Source organism: Podarcis bocagei (genome assembly GCF_964188305.1).
Source record: "Podarcis bocagei genome assembly, chromosome: W".
Lineage (NCBI taxonomy): Eukaryota > Metazoa > Chordata > Lepidosauria > Squamata > Lacertidae > Podarcis > Podarcis bocagei.
The window spans coordinates 52,976,651-52,996,286 of record NC_138131.1 but is presented as its reverse complement, the minus strand read 5'-3'; the positions used below and the strand labels follow the sequence as shown (position 1 = coordinate 52,996,286).

General features: G+C 44.5%; 1 protein-coding gene and 1 long non-coding RNA gene across 2 annotated transcripts in view; one reads left to right on the top strand and one right to left on the bottom strand.

Moving 5' to 3' along the window:
• Nucleotides 1-5,013: 5,013 nt before the first annotated feature.
• On the bottom strand, nt 5,014-10,752 carry LOC308578023. Its single transcript, XR_014003816.1, has 4 exons — nt 10,671-10,752; nt 8,802-8,997; nt 5,883-6,023; nt 5,014-5,114 (listed from the first exon to the last, which is right to left on the bottom strand). It is a non-coding gene; the product is annotated as an uncharacterized lncRNA (long non-coding RNA).
• Nucleotides 10,753-13,788: 3,036 nt separating this feature from the next.
• LOC308578199 (uncharacterized protein) overlaps nt 13,789-19,636 on the top strand; it is a gene marked incomplete at its 5' end in the record, with an annotated part of 44,587 nt that continues 38,739 nt past the window's right edge. Inside the window, one exon of the mRNA XM_081178456.1 lies at nt 13,789-13,926. Within this exon, the coding sequence (XP_081034582.1) occupies nt 13,789-13,926 (138 nt within the window). The remainder of the gene's footprint in view (nt 13,927-19,636) is intronic.

Here is a 19,636-nt window from a genome sequence, read left to right as displayed (position 1 = left end):
GCTAGTTCCATGTAGTTCATCAGTTGCGTCTGCCAGTCCTCCAGTGTGGGCAAATCTTGAGTCTTCCAATGCTTAGCGATAAGAATCCTTGCTGCAGTAGTAGCATACATAAAAAGAGTTCTATCCTTCTTTAACACCTTCTGGCCGACAATGCCCAGGAGGAATGCCTCTGGTTTCTTAGGGAAAGTGTATTTAAACACCTTTTTTAACTCGTTATATATCATTTCCCAGAAGGCCTTCACTCTTGGACAGGTCCACCAGAGGTGAAAGAATGTCCCTTCAGCCTCCTTACATTTCCAGCATTTATTATCGGACAAGTGGTAGATCTTAGCAAGCTTGACTGGGGTCATGTACCACCTGTATACCATTTTCATAATGTTTTCTTTCAAGGCATTACATGCCGTAAACTTCATACCGGTGGTCCATAACCTTTCCCAGTCCTCAGACATGATGTTATAACCAATGTCCTGGGCCCATTTTATCATGGCTGATTTAACTGTCTCATCCTGAGTGTTCCATTTAAGCAGCAAGTTATACATTCTCGATAATAGCTTGGTCTTTGGTTCTAACAATTCTGTCTCAAGTTTCGATTTTTCCACCTGGAATCCTGTTTTTTTATCTAGCTTAAAAACCTCATTAATTTGGGCATAATGAAACCAATCTTGCACTTTACCCTTTAACCTTTCAAAGCTCTGCAACCTCCAATTATCTCCAATGTTTTCTATTATTTCCCAATATTTCGGCCAACCGGCCTCCATATTGGGTTTTTTCCGAGCCTTGGCCTCTATTGGTGATACCCACCTCGGAGTTTTGCTTTCTAGTAAGTCTTTGTATTTTTTCCAGACCATAAATATTGCTTTCCTGACAATATGGTTTTTAAACATTCCATATGTTTTTGCCTTGTCATACCACAAATACGCATGCCAACCTAACGAGTTATTAAAGCCTTCCAGATCTAGGACATCAGTGTTTTCCAACAAGATCCAATCTTTCATCCAGCAGAAGGCTGCAGCTTCGTAATATATCCTTAAGTCCGGCAGGGCAAATCCCCCTCTTTCCTTTGCATCAGTTAGTATTTTAAACTTTATTCGGGGCTTTTTGCCCTGCCAGACAAATTTAGAGATATCCTTCTGCCACTTTCCAAAACATTCCACTCTGTCCACAATCTGCAAGGCCTGAAACAAAAACAACATCTTTGGCAAAACGTTCATTTTTATAGCTGCAATTCGGCCTAACAAGGACAACTTCAGTCTTGACCAAATTTCTAGATCCTTTTTAACTTCTGACCAACATTTCTCATAATTATCTTTAAATAAATTCAGGTTCTTGGAGGAGAGATTGACCCCCAGGTATTTCACTTTTTTAACAATATTTAGTTCTGTTTCCTTCTGAAACCCTTCTGTTTCAGTAGCTGTCAAATTTTTCCCTAACACCTTAGTTTTTTGTTTGTTCAACTTGAAACCCGCCACCCGACCAAATTTCTGTATCAGTTCCAGAACTCTTTTTGTACTAGATTCTGGCTCCTGTAATGTTAAAACCAAGTCATCTGCAAATGCTTTCAGTTTATATTGTTTCACTCCGACCCGTATTCCTTGTACCTGCCGATCCTTCCTTATCATGTTCAGCAAAACCTCCAGGACTGAGATAAACAATAAAGGGGACAGGGGGCACCCCTGACGTGTACCTTTTTCAATCTGAAGCTCTTCTGTCACCACATTGTTCACTATTGTTCACTAGATAGAGTTTTGCATGACTTTCTATGGGAAAGTGCACCTTGGTTTTGGAACACATTCAGTTTGAGAACCAAGGTACCACTGTATAATTAACTGGGGGGGGGAGAGAGAACATTTGTGTAAAAACCAGAAGCCTTTCTAATAGGTTTAACGGGTGAAGAAATACCAAGAGACCTAAAAAGACAGTGTATTCTATTTATGCCAGAATGTTCTTAGCCCGGATGTGGAAGGAAGAGAAGGTCCCAACAAAAGAAGAGTGGATTATCAAAATGACTGTGAAGATCAGACATCAAGATGATAGGAAATTTAAGCAAAGAAAAAAGTTAAAAGGACAAAATGGGGAAAATAATGAAGATGAAATGTGAAAAAGCATGGTGCAAAAACCTTAAGGATATAACCATCGTTAGTTCAAAGATGGCAAAATTAAGGGAGAATGAGATAGGCAGGAGAAGTAAATATTTAAAAAACCAGAAGAGGGAAGCTGGGGGAGATTGGGATTCATCTATGCTGTCTGCAAGAATGATGTTTGTGTTGAATATAAAATGCTAAAACTTAATAAAAACTATTTATATATATAAAAAAATTAAACAAGAATGGGAAAAATTTATTGAATACCTTAAAGATACATATTTAGAAATAATAATAATAATAATAATAATAATAATAATAATAATAATAATAATAATAATTGTATCCCGCCCTCCCTGGCCGAAACCGGTCTTAGGGCAGCTAACATCAAATATATAACATTAGTATAAAATCAAACAATAATTAAATTACCTCCTAAAAACAAATCGGGATCAAATTAAAATCGAATTAGATGGTTTTCCACAGGCAGGATTGATATAACATTGATGAAGCCAAAGTAGCAAATAAGGAAATGGAATAGAACGAATCATTGTAATTACATGCAAGAAAAGATGGCAAAATATGGAAACGGGGGGTGGGGGGTGGGGGAGAGTCCAAGGGGTTTGTATAATCCCAGTATTGTATATATTGAAAATGTTTGGAGTGTATGGAAATAAAATGATAAAATAAAAAAACTGAATAATAATAATAATAATAATAATAATAATAATAATAATAATAATAATAATAATAATAATAAAATTATTTATATCCTGCCCTCCCCAGCCGAAGCCGGGCTCAGGGCGGCTAACAACAATCAAAATAGTCCAACATTTTAAAACATTCATTATAAAATTAATTAAATCAAATTAAAATCAAATTAATGGCAACCATCAAGCAAAATTCTGTGCAGGTTGCCAGAGGAGGGAGTCAGTCTGCGCCCTGACCAAAGGCCTGGTGGAACAGCTCTGTCTTGCAGGCCCTACGGAAGGATGTCAGGTCCCACAGGGCCCTAGTCTCTTGTGACAGAGCGTTCCACCAGATTGGAGCCGCAGCCGAGAAGGCCCTGGCTCTAGTTGAGGCCAACCTAACCTCTCTGTGACCTGGGATCTTTAGGGTGTTTTTATTTGCAGACCGTAAATTTCTCTGTGGGACATACCAGGAGAGGCAGTCCCATAGGTACGAGGGTCCTAGGCCGTATAGGGCTTTAAAGGTTAAAACCAGCACCTTAAACCTGATCCTGTACTCCACCGGGAGCCAGTGCAGCTGGTACAGCACCGGATGGATATGATCTCGCAGCAAAGACCCCGTAAGGAGTCTCGCCGCGGCATTCTGCACCCGCTGGAGTTTCTGGGTCAGTCTCAAGGGCAGCCCCACGTAGAGCGAGTTACAATAATCCAGTCTGGAGGTGACCGTCGCGTGGATCACAGTGGCTAGGTCAGGGTGAGAGAGATAAGGAGCCAACTGCTTAGCTTGGCGGAGATGAAAAAATGCCGCCTTTGTTATAGCTGTAATCTGCGCCTCCATGGAAAGGGAGGTGTCGAAGATTACACCCAAACTCTTAACGGACGATGCTGGCACTAATTGCACCCCCGCAAGAGATGGGAGTTGCCCCCTCAATCCCATATCGCTCCGTCCCAGCCAGAGGACCTCTGTCTTCGAAGGATTTAACTTCAACCGGCTCCCACGTAACCATCCAGCCACAGCTTCCAGACATCTGGTCAGTGTATCTGGGGCCGAGTAAGGATGGCCATCCATCAACAGATAGAGTTGGGTGTCATCGGCATACTGATGGCAACCCAGCCAAAAACTCCGGACAAGCTGGGCGAGGGGGCGCATAAAGATGTTAAAAAGCATCGGGGAGAGTATCGCACTCTGAGGCACTCCACACACCAAGGAGTGGCGCGATGACAATTCCCCCCCCCAAGCGCCACCCTCTGTCCCCGACCGGAGAGAAACGAGCGCAGCCATTGAAGGACTGTGCCCTGGATCCCCACGTCGGCAAGGCGGTGGTCCAGAAGTTCGTGATCGACCATGTCGAAGGCTGCTGACAGGTCTAGAAGAATCAGCAGCCCCGACCCGCCTCGATCCAGCTGCCTGCGGAGATCATCTGTTAGGGCGACCAGAGCCGTCTCGGTCCCATGACCAGCGCGGAAGCCGGACTGGAATGGATCGAGAGCAGATGTTTCATCCAGAAACCTACCAAGCTGTTCAGCAACCGCTCTCTCAATCACCTTACCCAGGAATGGAAGATTCGAAACCGGGCGGTAATTGGATAGATCTAAAGGATCTAATGATGTTTTCTTTAAGAGCAGACACACCACTGCCTCCTTCAGTTCCCCTGGGAATATCCCAGTGCCAAGGGACAAATTGATGATATCCCCCAGGGGGGCCCGCACCTCGTCTGGGCACGCTCTAATCAGCCAGGACGGGCACGGGTCAAGAGGACAGGTGGTGGGCTTTCCAGCTCGGAGGAGTCTGTCCACATCGGCTGGGGATATCCGGTCAAAGTGGTCCAATACTGGACCCGAGGACAGTCGAGGGGCCTCCAGTTCCTTTATTGTATCCAAATTGGCAGGGAGGTCATGGCGGAGCAACAGGACCTTCTCCGCAAAAAAGCTCGCAAATGCCTCGCAGCTGTGTGTCGAATTGTTATTTAAATTTGGCTGTCCTTCAAGGGACAAAAAATAAAATAAAAATAAAAATAAAAAATAAAAAAACCTAAAAGAAAAAGAGAAAGTGCTTTATCCACAAGAGGAGAGCTTTCCCACAGGCACCAGACCAGCGCATGAGGAGTAATAATAATTATTAACAACAGCAACAATAATTTATTATTTATACCCAGCCACTCTGGGCGGCTTCCAGCAAAAGATTAAAATACAGTAAGGAGGAGCTCTTTCAATCTATTTTCCCCATGGCTTTGGAAGCTCACCTGATGGCCTCCTTGTAGTGCATGAGGGCCTCCTGGAGCTTCCCCTGCTGTTGCAAAACACTGGCTAAATTTGAATGCGCAGCTGCAAACTCCGGGAAGACCTGCGGGGAAGAAGCTCACTCTTAGTTTCCCTGAGAAGCATTCTAAAGAGACGGAGGCTGCTCTTTGAGGCTCAAAGGTTGTGGGCGTGAAATAAATCCTCATTTGGATTGACTTGCAAAAATTAAGGAGGAGGAGGAACCTATGGACTGCCTTTTTAGCATGCATAGGAAATACTGTTGGGAGATCAGACTGTCAAATGACCAATGCCATATTTTAAAGAGCCCCTCTTTGATGCTCAAATGTGGCAGGGGCTGGCTGCAAAATAAATCACCGTTTGGAATGATTTGTGGTAATGATAATAATAATAATAATAATAATAATAATAATAATAATAATAATAATAATAATGGGCCTATGAACTGCCTTTTTCGTACGCATAGGAAATACTGTTAGAAAATAAGACTGTCAGGGGATCAAGCTCAGCCGACACAGAGAACAGCATGTGCCCAGCTTTTATTTCAATTTCTGTACCGTTCCTTAACACCTTGCATTGTTCTTCTGATGAAAAAGCAGATTTTTGGTCATTCCAGGAGGCCTAGGAATATAAAAAGGGGGACAGACCCTCTTCCTTCCAAAAGGGACTTATCGGACCATGCTTTGTCGAGCCTCAAAATGCTACTTCACTTTCACTTCTTCACCATTATTTCCGTTATTGATCAAGAAAAATTTGATCGGCGATTTTTAAAAAGACCCAGACTAGGAGTCCAGGGTACGCATGCCTAACCCTTATATGTCAATTTAATTGTTGTAATTCTCCACGCACGTACCTCAAGAGCTTTCCGGTAGAGGCGGACAGGCTCCTCGATATTCCCTTGTTCTCGCTTGATGTTCGCCAGGTTATTAAGAGAATCCGCGTGAGTCGGACATAAACGGAGAGCTGTATTGTAGCATTCCTCGGCTTCGGCAACCTTCGAAACACAAAACAGAGTTTTTACACGAATATTAGTATGTCTTTCACAGGAGCCCAAAAGGCTGCTCTGTGATGTGATGGCTGGATTGAGGTTTGATACGGCCCCTCAGCTCCTGACGGTAACTTGGTATTAGAGCGGTTCATAAAAAACTCTTTTTTTGAAAATGCCTGCTCCAAAGTTCTTCTCTTACCAACAGTAGAGATTATATAGCTATATCTGGAATGGCATGCATATCAGTTAATATCTTTTATATATATATGCCAGCTGTCCTTTGTCAACAACCAATTGTTGCTGTTTTTTATATTGAATATATGCTATATGGTAACTGTTGCACCTCATAGGTAACTCAAGCCTTCTGCACGTCACAAAAGATGTATTTTATCAAAGTCATTGTTGAACTGAAATACAATTAAGAAGTATATTAATAGTGAAATGCAATTAAGAAGAAGCATATTAACAGTAAAACCCCACAATTGTTGAGCCTTTTTTAAGGATTTGACCCCAGAGGTGCTGACCTTTTTTTAGGATTAAAGTTCTTGAGCTTTTTGGGGGGAAGTTTTGCCCTAGTAAATAAACCGCCACGAGGGCCGGATTAAATCGACCAGAGGGCCAGATTAGGCCCCTGAACTGGACTTTGGACATGCCTGGTCTAAAAGAACATTGGGAAAATTTAAATTCTTTGGCAGGATAGCAGGAAATATGACAAAACCAATGCATTTTGAGATCTAGGAGAGATGGGTGGAAGGCCCCCAAAGTGGACTTTGGACATGCTTGGTTTAGGGGAACATAAATACAAGAGCAGACTAATCCGATTCAAACTCTCTTTCCCGCACACTTACCGTCTTTTGCAAGATGTATTTAAGGAAGACAGTAAGGGAAATGGTTTTGGTCATACTAAATCAAAATTAAGAGACAGAGTTGCTAGATAGTAAAAGAAAATCATTGCCAAAAACGTATAAGAATGGCATACAAAGGATGAAGAAGTTAAGTCGGTTATGATTAAATGGGCTCAAGATTTTGGTCATAACATTGAATTAGATAAGTGGGAAAGATTATGGGCAAAAACAATTTATTGAATGTACAGCACTAATTAAAAATTTAATGAAGGTGACGTATAGGTGGTATTTGACGCCGACTAAACTTGCTAAAATATATATAACTCAAGATAAGGCACGCTAGAAATGCAAGGAGAAGGAAGGGAATTTCGTCCATAGGTGGTGGATGTGCACTAAAGTCAAAGTCTACTGGGATATGATTTACAAAGAATTGAAAAAGATCTTTAAATATACTGTTATTAAAAAAACCAGAGGCTAATTTTTGAAAGTGATTTACAAATGCTAAAGTAAATTGTTTTAAGTAGAGTAAGAAGGTAAATAGGGCGATATATGTTCAGGTAGGCAGCTGTGGTGGTCTAACGCAGTTGAAATATATAAAAAATATATAAATTGTCCAGTAGCACATTGCAGACCAACTCAGTTTGGTCTTGGTAGAAGCTTTTGTATCTGAAGAATTGGACCTGCATACAAAAAATTATACCAAGAAGAAGCCAAGTTTAGCAAGCCCTGTTTAGGGAAGCTTTTAATGTTTGACGGACTATTGTATTTTAATATTTTGTCGCCAAGAGTGGCTGGGGAAACCCAGCCAGATAGGCGGGGTATAAATTTTTATTTTTATTATTATTATTATTATTATTATTATTATTATTATTATTATCATCATCAGGTGCTACTGGACAATTTTTAAAGGGTGATATAGAAATGCTAAGAGGATCGTGACTGCTTAAGAAAGCCAGGGAGTGGGAGCGGGGGAAGGGGGAGGGGAGTCGACGCTTGGTATGAGCAAAGTTGTATGTGACGATATGACAAAGGAAAAAATAAAAGAGGACTTCTTCTAGGTTCTGTACCCCAAATCCCCCCCCAAAGAGCCCAATTTCGAGGTCACCATCATCCGGAAGGCTTTTCTCAGCAAACCCTCTGACATACAGAAAGCAAAAGGGACCGGTTTCATTTTCTTTTTTTAATTTTTATTTTATTTATAACATAGTCCACAACAACTCATACATACAAACAGACCCACCACCATTGACTAATTATCAAAATTAAACTCCTATCCCCTTACACAAAGAAAACATAACATAAAAATAAAAGACTTTATTCTGTTAAATGGCCGCCTTATTTACCTCTTGTATACTATTTCTTTTGTATGGGATTATTACAATTTTTCCTAATTATGACTTAAACCACAAAGTCTCCTGTAGAAATTAATTGAAACAAGTCCAAGTGTATATTTTGGGGCACTGTTTGGTAAAGTATTCTCTGCATTTTCCCCATTCCTTTTGGAATTCTTGTCTGGGTTGTGCCCTAATTGTCTCTGTTAATCTGGCCAATTCAGCATGGGGTAAAAGCCTAAGAAAAAGCTAAACAACTTCAATCCTAAAAAAAGTTCAACAATTTAAACCCTAAGAAAAGAGCTCAACAACTTCAATCCTTAAAAAAAGTAAACAACTTTGGTCGGCCCTTATGGCCCTTCACTTCATCAAATCTGGCCCTCTTTGAAAAAAGTTTGGACACCACTGCCTAATAGGAAAGTTTCTGTATTTTTTTTTCACAGGCCCACCAGAAATGTATAAGTGTCCCTTCTTCTTTACTGCACCTCCAGCACAGTTTTTTTGTTTTATACATTTTAGCTATTTTGGCAGGTGTTAAGTACCATCTATAAAACATCTTTTATATAGATGTTCCCCCCACCCCAAGGCAAAAGGGACCAGTTTCTTACGCTGCCTTTCTCTTTCAGCGCGTTGGCCAGGTTGCAGTAGGCGTCAGGGAAGTGGGGCTGGAGCTCAATGGCCCTCTTGTAGGTATCGATTGCCAGATCGATCAGCCCCTGTTCGTAATACACACATGCCAGGTTGCCGTGGACAACAGCGTGGTTGGGACTCAGGCTCAGGGCCCGTAGGTAGGCTGCAACGGCTCTGAAATGAGATCAAGGACTGGTTCAGTTTCATTGTCACCAGGGTGGATAAAAATCTGTTTTTTAAAAAATAAAATGCTTTGGGAGGACGATTAAGAGGATCGAGGCGGGCCGGGACTGCTGATTCTTTTAGATTTGTTAGCGGCCTTCGACATGGTCGATCACAAACTTTTGGACCACCGCCTTGCCAACGTGGGGATTCAGGGCACAGTCAGACAATGGCTGTGCTCCTTTATCTCAGGTCGGGGACAGAGGGTGGCGCTAGGGAGGGAGTTGTCGCTGCGGCACTCCTTGTTGTGTGGAGTGCCGCAGGGCACAATCCTTTCCCAGATGCTTTTCAATATCTTTATGCGCCCCCTTGCCCAGATTGTCCGGAGTTTAGGGCTGAGTTGTCGTCAATATGCTGATGACACCCAACTTTATCTGTCAATGGACTCGGCCCCAGACACACTGACCAGATGCTTGGAAGCCGTGGCTGGGTGGCTGCGTGGGAGCCAGTTGAAGTTAAATCCTTCGAAGACAGAGGTCCTCTGGCTGGGTCAGGACAACATGGGGTTGGGGGGCCAACTCCCATCTCTTGTGGGGGCGCAATTAGTGCCAGAGCCTTCTGTCAAGAGCTTGGGTGTAACCTTCGATGCCTCTCTTTCCATGGAGGCACAGGTTGCAGCCACAGCAAAGGTGGCATTTTTCCACCTCCGCCGTATTAAGGAATTGGTTCCTTACCTTTCTCGCCCTGATCTGGCCAGTGATCCATGCGATGGTCACCTCCAGGCTTGATTATTTTAACTCGCTCTATGCTTAGACTCACTCTGACACCCTATATGGGATTTGGTATATAAATTTTCCCGTGGCTTTTTTTGCTGGCCCATGTAGCACCAGCATGGATAGCTGGCTTGGGTGAATAGCTGATGTTTCCTCCCTTTGTAGTCTTGATGAGGCTGCATTTTAAGCTGTATTTTAATTAACTGGGGTTTTTTTCTATTCTATTTTATTGTAATTTATATTTGGTGTTAGCCGCCCTGAGCCCGGCCCTGGCCAGTGAGAGCGGGGTAGAAATAAATAAATAAATAAATAATTCGGGGAAGAATTATTTGTTTTAAGTTTTTCATGTGTGCGAAAACTCAGTCCAAGTTTTTCTTGGGGAAAAAATGTTTCAGCACATCAGTTAAGCAACATGGATACATATGCTACCATGTTACTGTTTTAGTGAAATAAATTGCTTAAATTGTTATGAAGGAAATGTTTCTTTTCTCCTTCCAATCAAGTACAGCAGAAAAGTTGTTCAAATAAAAAGTGTTCACTTATTAAAACTCACCATCATTTCGTCACAATCGGGCTGTATATAGCAGAACCAAATCATTTTGATATAACTGTAGAAAAGACTCTGAAGTTAGGATTCCAAAAAGGAAACCTGCCTCCGTTTGTCAATATTAAGAGGATGCCAGCAAGGCTGAACCTTCCGGTAAAAGGGGGATTTAAATCAAGTCTTATGGATTTGGGATTTAAATCAATTTGCTTTAAATAAAATCAACCCTCTAGGCAACAATGGGAGTTAGTTTGGGTATGGGTGCAACCACTAAACTGAGAATATAAGACGTAATGTGATTATACGCAAAACCAATAAAAAACATTTATATAAAAAAGAGAATATAAGCTCTATGCCTATTTGCTTACCTGTCAAATATACGCGCCTCCTTCAAGACGTTCCCCAGATTAATGTAAGCATCCAGGAAGTTGGGGTCCAGGGTCACCGCCTGAAAATATTTAAGATAATAGATTTTTGTTACTAATACAGTCATACCTCAGGTTGAAGTAGCTGCGGGTTAAGCATTTTCGGGTTGTGCTCCGTGGCGACCTAGAAGTAACAGAGCGCGTTACTTCCGGGTTCTGCAGCTTGCGCACGTGCAGACACTCAAAATGATGCCACACGCATCTACGGAAGCAGCAAATTGTGACCCGAGCATGTTCGCTTCAGGATGCGAACGGGGCCCCGGAACGGATCCCGTTCGCATCCAGAGGTACCACTGTATAACAGCATGGTTACTTTTAAATAAGTGGGTCAACTTTGACCTAGGCTGCCTCCTACCTACCTTCCTACCTTATCGATCTACCGACTTTATCTTATTATCTATCTACTTGCCTACCTATCTTATCTATCTATCTATCTATCTATCTATCTATCTATCTATCTATCTACCTACCCTATCTATCAAATCTATCTACCTACCTACCATCTAATCCAGGTGTGGCCCAACTTGGCCCTCCAACCCCCATCATCCCTACCTAACAGGACCAGTGGTCAGGGACAATGTGAGTTGTAGTCCCAAAACAGCTGGAGGGCCAGGTTTGGCCATGCCTGAATCTATCTACCTACTCAATCAATCAATCTAACTAATCTATCTATCCATCTACCAACCTTTCTTATATATGTATCTATCTAATCTACCTACCTAATCTATCTATCTAATCTAATCTAATCTAATCTAATCTAACTATCTATCATCTATCTAATCCAGTGTTTCCCAACCTTTTTTGGGCAAAGGCACACTTGTTTGATGAAAAAAATCTCGAGGCACACCACCATTACAGCCCCGTGACGTCAGCGCGCAGCGTCACTTGAGCTCCTTCTCCTGCTCGTTCAGGGCCGCAGTGGCGTAGCGTGGGTTGTCAGCACCCGGGACAATGCAAGTAATTTGCGCCCCCTAACCCGTGGATTTGCGCCCCCTAACACTAACCCCCAGATGTTGCGCCCGGTGTGGCCGGCCCCCCCTGCACCCCCCACGCTAGGCCACTGATCCATAGCTAAAAGCAGAAGTCGACAAATGTGTCCTGTTTTTTGCTCTTCAAAATGTGGCAACCCGAAGACCCCCAGGGACCGTCCAACCAGCCTAGGAAGTGTGCTCTGGTCGCGGGGGAGGAGACACGAGGCATTGCCATCCACACCTGGAATTGAGGAGGAGCTGGAAAGGTCCTTTGGTTTCACACCCAGGACCCATTTTTTCTCTCTTCTTTTGAGAAAGGGGTGGGAAACGGGATTTGGAGGGCGCATGTGTGCGTGTAGCTGAGCTCCAGTTGCTCTGGGCATTTCTGGACGGGGCCGGTAGCGTCTCTCCTAACCCCTCCCCACCCCGGTCTCCAGCCCCCCCCCCGCCCAAAGGCTTCCCCCTACCTGGCCAAAGTTCCACCCGAAGCTGGAGATGCGGTTCGCGCTGCCCACGAAGAGGACGCCGAACTCGGAGAGGACGTATTCCTTGCGCTCAGCGCAGCGGCGCAGCTAGCCGCTCAGGGGCCCGGGGCGGCGCGCGCGTCCTGCAGCCAGGGGCGAGTGCCATGGGGGCGAGCCATGGCAGGGCGCGCTGCGTGGAGCCTCGCTGCAGCCTCCCCCTCAGCTGTAGGGAGGCTGAGGCGGTGGGCAGAGGCCAGAGCGGAGCTTGCGGGCAGTTCGCCCGCAGACGCATGGCTCAGGCACGCTGCAGGCACCGAGGTGTGGCGCCCAGTGCCCCCCGCCTCGCCTAGCTACCAGTGGCATAGGAAGGGGTCTGCGGTGGGTGCGGGGCTGAAAGGACAGACAAGGCTCCAGCAACCACCCCCACCGCCAAGTCCGCCGGTCCTGCAATCCCTTGCACGCTGACTTGGAAGTACAGTGGTACCTCGGGTTACATACGCTTCAGGTTACAGACTCCGCTAACCCAGAAATAGTACCTCGGGAGGGGCAGAGAGCTGCGAGAGCGCCCCCCGCAGATGTTGCGCCCAGTGCGGCCGGCCCCCCCTGCACCCCCCACGCTACGCCACTGCAGGGCCGGGTCGCCGCCGTGAGGGAAGGGCGCCGGGGCGCTGCTGCTGCTGCTGCTGCCGCCGCCGCTCCCGGCAGGCATGGGCCCAGCTGAGGCGGCGGCGGCTGTTGTGGTGGTGGCGGCGATAGCGGGCGGAGGAGGGAGCGGCGGCGGGGCCGAGGTAGCCGGCGGCGGCGGGGGAGGCGGCGGCGGTGGAGCAGGAGGGCGGCCGAGGCCGGTGAGGGAGTAGGGTTGCCCGGGGCTTGAGGAGCAGTCGCCGGGAGTTGCTGCTGCTGTTGCTGCTGCTGCCCGGACATGCCGGCCACCTCCTTGTCCGCTGTCTCGCGCTCCTCCCTTTTGCGCGCGCTGCCCCACCGCCGCCCCATTGGCCGGGTCCTGTCAGCTGATCCTGTGTTATTTCCTATGTGTGTGTGTGAGGGGAGAATGGAGAGAGAAACCTCGGCACCACCACCGCGGAGCCGCCCCCGGCTCGACGCGGATCCTCGCCGCCGCCGCCCCGCCTCTCGCCGCCCGACTCGCCCGCCTCCCTCCCACGGCACACCAGGCAATCTCTCGCGGCACACTAGTGTGCCGCGGAACACCGGTTGGGAAACACTGATCTAATCTATCTATGCAAGGAATATCAACTGTACGAGAAATGGTACCAACTAATGGTACTAACAGGACACCGGAGGCCCATTGCAGCTGAAAAAATGCCTCCAGTTTTAATATAAAAAAGAATGGGAAACGTTTACTGCATATTGACAAAAGCAGTGCACACAGGTTAATACATTAGCAGGATTAATTTTTTTAAAAAACCCCACCTGTAATGGTTAAATTTAAAGTAGAATCATAGAATCATACAGCTGGAATAGACCACAAGGGCCATCGAGTCCAACCCTCTGCCAAGCAGGAAACACCATCAGAGCACTCCTGACATATGGTTGTCAAGCCTCTGCTAACTGGGACTTTTCTCTTGCTTTTCTTTTGTGCAAATACCCCCTTCCCCCTGTACCTACCTACCTCTCGACCCTCCCAAGGCCTGCTACCTGAAAGCCATCGAGACCCAACCCAACTTTGCTGTGGCATGGAGTAACCTCGGCTGTGTGTTCAATGCGCAAGGGGAAATCTGGCTGGCGATTCATCACTTTGAGAAGGTAACTGTTACAGAGTTTCTGGGCTCTAGATGGGAAGGCCTGGAAAAATAATGATAATGATAACAATCCAATATAAGCCCCATTAATTGGGCTAGTAGCGTTCTCTCTTCTTCTGTTAAATAATGTTTTATTAATTTTTCATTAATCACAATCCATTAGAAGCCCCATTAATTGGGTTAGTAGCGTTCTCTCTTCTTCTTTTAAAGAATTTATTATTTTCATTCATAGCAATCTGATTTAAGCCCTATTAATTGGGCAAGTGGCATTCTCTTTGTAAATTATTTTTTCATTAATTTTTTCATTAATAACAATCCCATATGAGCCCCATTAATTGGGCTAGTGACATTCTCTTTTTAAATTATTTTTTATTATTTTTTTTATTAATAACAATCAAATATAAGCCACATTAATTGGGCTAGTAGCATTCTCTCTTCTTTTAAATATTTTTTTATCATTTCTTTCATGAATAACCTGATCTAAGCCCCATTAATTGGGCAAGTAGCATTCTCTTTTGAAATATTTTTTTACTAATTTTTTTCATTCATAACAATCCAATTTAAGCCCCATTGGGCTAGTTGCATTCTTGCTGCCGTCGTTGCAGACATAAGAAGTCTTATACCTAGTGAGAAGGCTTCTGGCTTTTTTGACAAATGTATTTTCAAACATTTTCTTTAAATTCATCATATATTATTTCCCAGAAAGCCTTGACCAATGTCACATAATAACAGATGCATATTAGTATATCGCTGCTTCGCAAGATGTTGCAGGGCTGAATGAAGTGGTTTGTAATAACACTGTCAAAATTGGATGCAATTTTTAAATATATACAGTGGTACCTCGTTTTACATAGACTTCAGGTTATACACTCCGCTAACCCAGAAATCGTGCTTCAGGTTAAGAACTTTGCTTCAGGATGAGAACAGAAATCGTGCTCTGGCGGCTCAATGGTAGCAGGAGGCCCCATTAGCTAAAGTTCAGGTTAAGAACAATTTCAGGTTAGCAAAGAAGGAAAACTACCCAAGACTTTCTTTTCAATGACGAAAAACTGTAATCTAATTGATGTTTGGAGACTTAGACATCCACTGGAGAAACAGTTTACATTTTATTCGGAACCAAATCAGTCAATGTCAAGAATAGATCAAATTTGGGTCTCGAATGAACTAACTCCAAGAATTCGGCAAATTGAAATTCAGCCAAGAGTAATTTCAGACCACAGTCCAATAAAATTGGAAATTAAAGGTTATGAAGAAAGATCATTTAGATGGAGAATTAACGATTACCTCTTGGGTGATCAAAAAATCATACAAGAGGCGCAAAAGAAGTTGATGGAATATTTTATGGACAATGCCAATAAGTCAGGTAAATGGCTCGCGTGGCAAATTAAGAAAAGAAAGGAACAAAACATAATCAACAAAATTATTGTGGATGGAGAAGAGATTGAGAACCCGAAAGGCATTAGAAAAGGATTCTTGGACTTTTATAATCATTTGTACAGCAACAGAGAAAAGAACAATTTGAAGAGAATAGAAAGATATTTAAAAGAAAAAAAGGTGCAAAAGATCCCGACAGAAAAGAAAGACAGACTGAATGCCCCAATTGAGAATGAGGAAATAATAGAGGTCATAAAAGAATTGAAAAAAGGAAAGGCTCCAGGACCAGATGGATTTACAGCCAGTTATTACAAAGAATTGAGGCACACCCTGACGGTACCACTGAAAGAAGTTATGAATAATATTTTGAAGGAAAAAGATATTCTGGAAACTTGGAAAGAAGCCTTCATCATACTTATTCCCAAGCAAGATTCTGATTTAACACACGATCTCATTGTTAAACACAGACTATAAGATTTTTGCTGGAATATTAGCAAAAAGATTAAAAAAGGTATTGAGAGAATTTATTCACGATGATCAAGCAGGGTTTCTTCCAGGCAGGCAGATGAAACATAATGTGAGAAATATAATAAATGTTTTGTAATATCTGTCTGCTAGGAATGAGAAACAAGCTATACTAATGTTTGTAGATGCGGAGAAGGCATTTGATAATACAGTGGTGCCTCGCAAGACGAAATTAATTCATTCCGCAAGTTTTTTCTTCTTGCGAGTTTTTCGTCTTGCGAAGCACCGTTTCCCATAGGAATGCATTGAAAATCAATTAATGCGTTCCTATGGAAACCGCTTTCAAGGCTGGCGGTGCGGAGAAGGGCTTTTCTCCCCACCGCAAGCCTTCAGGACAGATACGGGAACAGAGGGGAAGGGGCGCAGCGCTTCTCCTCTGTTCCCGGGGCTTGCGGTGGGAGGAGGGTTTTTCCTCCCCACCGCCAACATTCAGAACAGCATTCTGAATGTTGGCGGTGGGAAGGAAAACCCTCCTCCCACCGCAAGTCTTCAGGACAGCCACCCGAAGGCTGGCGCGGGGAGAAGGTCTCTCCGCCCCACCGCCAGCCTTCGGAGAGCCTTCCGAAGCCTGGCGGCGGGAGGAGGTCTCTCCGCCCCACCGCCAGGCTTCGGAGCAGCCTTCTGAAGGCTGGCGGTGGGGCGGAGAGACCTTCTCCCGCCGCCAGGCTTCGGAGCAGCCTTCTGAAGGCTGGCGGTGGGGCAGAGAGACCTCCTCCCGCCGCCAGGCTTCGGAGCATCCTTCCGAAGCCTGGCGGCGGGAGGAGGTTTCTCCACCCCACCGCCAGGCTTCAGAGCAGCCTTCCAAAGGCTGGCGGCGGGAGGAGGTCTCCACACCACCGCCAGCCTTCGGAGGAGGTCCGAGGACAGTGGGGAAGACGTGCTGCGCTTCCCCGCTGTCCCGGAGATTTCCCTATGGGCTTTCGTCTTGCGAAGGAAGCCCATAGGGAAATTCGTTTTGCGAAGCGCCTCCAAAACGGAAAACCCTTTCGTCTAGCGGGTTTTCCGTCTTGCGAGGCATTCGTCTTGCGAGGCACCACTGTATATCATGGGAATTTGTGTTAAAAAATTTAGAATTTATGGAAGTGGGGAACGATTTCTATAATGGAATAAGGGCGATTTATACAGAGCAAAGAGCTAAATTGATTGTGAATAATGTAATAACAGAAGAAGTGAAGATATGGAAGGGTATAAGACAGGGTTGTCCTCTCTCGCCACTGTTATTCATAATGGTTCTGGAAGTCCTCTTGAGTGCAATTAGACGAAATGAATTAATAAAAGGGGTGACAGTAGGTCAAAACGAATATAAAGTTAAAGCCTTTGCTGATGACCTGGTAATAACGATAGAAGATCCTTTAAAGAGTTTAAATGTGGAGATGGAATTTGGCAAGGTGGCCGGGTTTATATTAAATGTGGGAACCAGTTGACGGAAACCAGCCGTCATTTTGGGGTGCAAGGCAAAGAAAAAACACACACAAAGGCAAATGTCTCCATGGACGGAGGGCAAAAAAGCTCCTTCCTCTCTCTCCTCCGATTTTATTATCCTTTGTTCTCTCCAGCCGCATGGCAGCATTCCAATGTCTCACGTTACCTCATCCGGTCAAGCTTTAACCCACCCACAAACCATATAGGGTTACAGTGCCCAGAGGGGAGAACCTAACTCCTTATAGGGTCAATACATTCTAATACATTGTAAGCTCAGAGTGCTGGTCACCGAGGTCAGCAAGGCACCAGGTGGCACTACAAGCCTTTTCCATGACTTCCTGGCTCCCACATGCCCTCTTTCTTTATTTATTTAATCAGAGTCATATATGTCAGTACCAATACGGTTATATCGAGCGCGATAGGCGACTCTTGTGAGACCGGAAGCGGGCCGCGGACTGGAGAACCATGCAGTACATACAGAAATTAAAGAAGGAATACATTGTATACAGCAACACAAAATAATGCAAATAACTACTATAATGATCACTAAAATCAATAAATGTCGAAGCCAACTTCCATCCGGAAGCCAAGAATATAACCATGCCCATGGATCAACGGAAGGAGGGGGGGCAAACGGATTGTGGGCTACCATGGTTTCCATATGGTCGATTGTCGCAGATATGCTGACATTATTATCAGGAATAAACATGCAACAGTGAGAATGAACAAGCGCACAAACTCCTCCTTTTGAAGCTAAAATCACATTCAAAGTATAACGATTCTGTAAAACCACTTCTCTCATTGCAGACACCTCCTGGTTGAGTTCCTTCAAAGCTTTTATGGTATCATTGAATAATCCTTCAGTCCAATTTGCTAGCCGATGGAGGTCCCTATAGTTCATTGCTGCACCCACCGAGGGCAGCAAGGCCCGAGAGACCTGGGTACCGATATATTGATTTATGGGTGAATTTACCTCCCGACGATTTCGTAGTCTAAGAGAAGATGGTAACTTATCAACCTTATACAACAACGGAACCACGAGACCCAATGTACATGTGCCTGTGAGGTTTCGAGGAATGGCTTTGTATGCTTTTTCGCCACAAAGCAACCATAACTCTCTTTGGAGTAAATAGCTGATATTACTACTCTGTTGGGACCAATTAAAGGCTTCAGTAAATAAGGAACTGATATGAAATTGCTCATCTGTGGCATTTGCTAAGCCAGGGATAGAAGAATTCAGACTCCAATTTGCATGGTAGGTTTCTTTCCTAGTTTTTAGCCATGCACTGGTATCGCTTCTAAAGCACTGAGATTGGTCACTGTATGTTCCTGTAAGAGAACAAGAGCTATTAAACATGAATTTCAATGTATATTGACAGTTTGGATATATGCCCCATGATTCTTTCCCCTCTTTAATTTGAAAACAAATGGGGGCAGGCTCATGGAGGGTCAATTGTACTGGAGGCCAAAAAGTTTGCTTAGGGGATATAATATCAGTAAATTGAAAAGATCCATTGACAGGCACGCCATGAAGCATTATGCCTGAATGACTGGCAAAGGGCGGCATGTGCATACATAACCAACATTTAGAAGCATGCAATAAACTGGTAAACTTAATCATATCTTGTACAAAAATATTATTCCTCCATATCTTATGATAATTTTCTCCCCTAAAAGTCTTATTCAACAATGCTGTTCTTATAGTTCGAGAGTGGCTGAGCCGTGGATACTGCCAGCCAGAGTAGGATTCAGGCGACAGCTGCTTGCCAGCCGATAAGGTGAAATATGGTGGCTGCAACTGGATTGTGTCGTCTGCTTCTCATCCTTGTATAATGATGCAGCAAAAGATGGCAAGGCAAATGGTTAGGAAGGCACTTCTGTAGTTGAAGGGACTCGCCATGGCCGCACGCATCGAGCTGGAACCCACAAAGGCTTGTCCTCGACGTCCACTGCCGCGTACCCTCGTCCCCACGTGATCAGCGGAACAGGTCCATGCCACGCGGGATCAGGCAAGCGTCGGTACACCACCAAGGGGCGGGGGAGTGCCTCCTCCTTCCTAAAATGCAATTCCGCGGGAGTATGGGTCCTATTATGTGGATATAAAAGATGGTTAAGTACAAAAAGAACTTGGTGAACAGCCGAAGGGATATCTGCCGTTGGTATGCTTCGGCCGCCAAGCTGTTTAAGCAATAGTGTTTTGAACGTCAGGTGTGCTCTTTCCACTATAGCTTGACCTGTGGAGTTAAAGGGTATGCCATGAGTTAATTTCACATTCCACAACATACAAAATTCCGAAAATGTTTTAGAAATATATGCTGGACCATTATCAGTTTTGATACGCGCAGGTTTACCCATGACTGAGAAACAGCGGATAGTGTGCTGAATGACATGCC